We start from the raw sequence: 3383 nt of genomic DNA on the forward strand, positions 1-3383 counted from the left end.
CCGTTAGAGACAAACAGGAGCAGTTTTCTACCTCTCGTCTTGCAGCAATTCAAACTGCCTGTGAAAGGCCTGACCCCGCCGATGTTCCCTTTACCAGCGGGGAACTGCATAAAGCGCTGCAGCACAGAGGAGACACTGCTCCGGGGCTCGACGGGCTAACCTACTCTCTGTTATCACATGCTGGAGATTGTGGGAAAGATCGCCTTCTTGATCTGCTCAACCTCTCGTGGTCTGAGGGGCGTCTACCGAGGTCGTGGAAGATGGCGGTCATCCACCTGATTCCAAAGCCTCGCGATCCCACTGCCATGCGCCCCATCTCCCTGCTCAGTTGCATTGCTAAGACAGCTGAGAGGGTTGTGCGGGCTCGTCTTGCTTGGCGGCTGGGACCGCTGCACCCAAGGATTTATGCCTATCATCCAGGAAGGAGTGCCACTCACTGCCTTGCATCATTCCTTGGGGAGCTGAGGGGCGGACGGGGAATGGCCATCTTCCTCGACCTCAAGAAGGCCTTCGAACTGGCAAACTCCACTGTTATCTTGGCAGCTCTTGCGGCCAGGGGAGTAGGGGGCAGGCTCATATCCTGGGTCCGGGACTTTTTCAGTGACCGCACTGCGGGGGTCCGCTTTCAGGGGCACCTCTCCCCTTTTCATCCTCATCCTAATGGCACCCCCCAGGGAAGCGTTTTGAGCCCTCTCCTCTTTAATGTCCTGATGGAGGAGCTCCTAACTGTGGAATATGGGCCTGGCATAACTCTTCTTTGCTATGCTGACGATCTGGCCCTCTTCTTTACGAGGAGAGACTGCTACACACAGGCGGACTTGGCCCTTTCTCGGCTGCATGCCAAGTGCACCGAGCTAGGCCTAAAGATCAATTTCGCCAAGACGAAGTGTCTGCCTTTTGGCCTCCGCCCCCCCGACTTTCCACTGCTGCTTGGAGGTCATCAGCTCTCCCTGGTCACCATCCACCAGTATCTGGGGGTCTGGCTAGATGGGGGTCTCACCTTTGCATGTCATGTTCGGTATGTGAGGGAACGTGCTTCCACCCGAATGGCTGCTCTTAGATATCTCTCCAGGCAGAGTTTGGGGGCATCATTTTCTGTTCTCCGGACTTTTTATATTCACACCATCCTATCTCTGGTGGACTACAGCGCCATCTGTCTGACTGGCCTTACTCCACCAGTGTCTCGATCTCTGGAGGTCATCCAGAATGATGCCCTCCGTGTCATGCTGGGTGCTCCATGTTGGACCCGGGTTGTTAATCTGCGAATGGAGGGTGGCTTGCCATCTCTGGCACGTCGTATTGCGCTACGAGGTGCTCATCACTCTACAGCTGGTGCAGTGCCGGCCCCACCTGCCTGTCTCGGCACTCTTAAAAAGGCTCATGTGTCGACCACCTGCACAGGCCCCTCAGCGTGACTGGGCCAGCAATTCAGCTGCCATTGTCCATGGGTTGGGAGCTGCAGAGAGCCTCTGTCAGGATCCTGACTCCCTTTTTCCGGGATACGTGGAACCACCACCATGGGATCCCCCGCTTTTTCACTTTTTTGGTCCCTCGGAGGCTAAACCTCGTTCATCCTTTCCTGCACTCCTCCGTCAGGAGGGTCTAAGCCGAGTAGCAACTCTAGCCTTACCGGACTCGGCCGTCTACTTCACTGATGGCTCAGATTCATCTGATGACTCTGCTGGGGCGGCCTTTGTTTCTGGCCAACTGGTAGAGTCTTGGTGACTCTCCCAGGGTGTCTCAGCTTTCAAAGCAGAGCTTGCTGCCATCTTGGGTGCCTTGCGACACGCCCATCACCATCATCGCCACCGAGTCATTATTCATACTGACTCTCTTTCCTCCCTGCACAGACTCCGCTCCTTTTCCCTTCGGGACTATCTTCCCACGGCCATTTATACATTTGTATCCCTTCTTGTCCGCAGGGGTGCTAATATCATCCTCCACTGGCTCCCTGGACATGTTGGTATCCGCGGCAATGAGCTTGCGGATGGTGCAGCACGGGCAGCTTGCTCTCTCCCTGATATTACATTTTCACTGCGCTCCGGCCCATCACACCTCATGTGCACTCTAAATGCTACAATCGGCAGGCAATCCATAGAGGATCATCGGCTTTGGGTAACGGAGGGCTCTCGCTCGGCTACCTGGTATGCCACAGCCACGTCCTATTCCCTGCTGTCACCTCCTCCGAGTACACCTAATTATTTTCTAGTGCGGCTCAGGCGCTTGCGTCTGGGGTCCCCTGGCTACAGGCAGATTATTGGCGCAGAGCCAGAACCGTGTACCCACTGTCTAGCTAGTTCTACAGAGCCGCTGATTCACTATCTGCTTCACTGCCCTGCCACTTTCATGCTTAGGCCTCAACCTGACACAGCACTGGCACGGTCTGGAGATGACTCTATGGATGCTGCTGGCATTGTCGCCCGTGCTCCCCTCCATATTCTACTACAAACGGTCAGGGACTACTCTCCCCCTCGATAATTCAAGGTTTGCGCCTCATGCACACTTCTGACGGGCTCTCTTGTTTGCCTGTGTCCCCACCATATTTGGTGGGGCAAATATCCCAACAACAACAACAACACAACGGTGGGGTGACGCATTAGTCTTATCCTGAAGGACTTCCTGCTCCAGCGACGACGAAGACGATACTACTACTACTACCATGTCCGGACGTGGCAAGGGAGGCAAGGTGAAGGGAAAGTCCAAGTCCCGATCTAGCAGGGCTGGGCTCCAGTTCCCCGTCGGCAGGATCCACCGTCTCCTTCGTAAAGGCAATTACGCCGAGCGTGTGGGTGCTGGTGCCCCCGTCTACTTGGCTGCAGTCATGGAGTACCTAGCAGCTGAAGTGCTTGAGCTGGCTGGCAACGCAGCCCGTGACAACAAGAAGACTCGTATCATTCCCCGTCACCTGCAGTTGGCTATCCGCAATGACGAAGAGCTCAACAAGCTCCTCTCTGGCGTCACCATCGCCCAGGGAGGTGTTCTGCCTAACATCCAGGCTGTGCTGCTCCCCAAGAAGACGGAGAACTAAACGCTTCCAAGAAATCCTTCTTCTTCACCTCCATCGGCTCCTTTAGGAGCCACATTCGTTTCTTGAGAGAGAATAGACTTTGGTATTGCCCAACATCATCATCATCAATCATGTTTGTGTATGGATGAATGTGATGGTATACTGTATGTGTCTGTATGTATGTATGTGCGTATAATGTGGTATGTGTTGAATGCTGGCATGTGTCTGTGGCTATATTTACGTTCGGTTGCATATAAGAAGCTACTGACGTCAGTGAAGGTCGATTAATTATAATATTATTCCCACTACTACATAGCGTCTTGTCCCGTTCCCAACTACACCTACATAATATTGTACTGTATAATTATGCCTCCTA

General features: G+C 53.9%; 1 protein-coding gene across 1 annotated transcript; it reads left to right on the forward strand.

Moving 5' to 3' along the window:
• The first annotated feature begins 2659 nt into the window (after positions 1 to 2659).
• On the forward strand, positions 2660 to 3028 carry LOC145418970 (histone H2A-like). The gene has a single exon (XM_080287220.1). The coding sequence runs from the start codon at positions 2660 to 2662 to the stop codon at positions 3026 to 3028; it is 369 nt and encodes a 122-aa protein (XP_080143346.1).
• Positions 3029 to 3383: the final 355 nt, after the last annotated feature.

Source organism: Coenobita brevimanus, chromosome 117 (assembly GCF_032717465.1).
Source record: "Coenobita brevimanus isolate Jiangsu-jjx chromosome 117, ASM3271746v2, whole genome shotgun sequence".
In the NCBI taxonomy this organism is placed as follows: domain Eukaryota; kingdom Metazoa; phylum Arthropoda; class Malacostraca; order Decapoda; family Coenobitidae; genus Coenobita; species Coenobita brevimanus.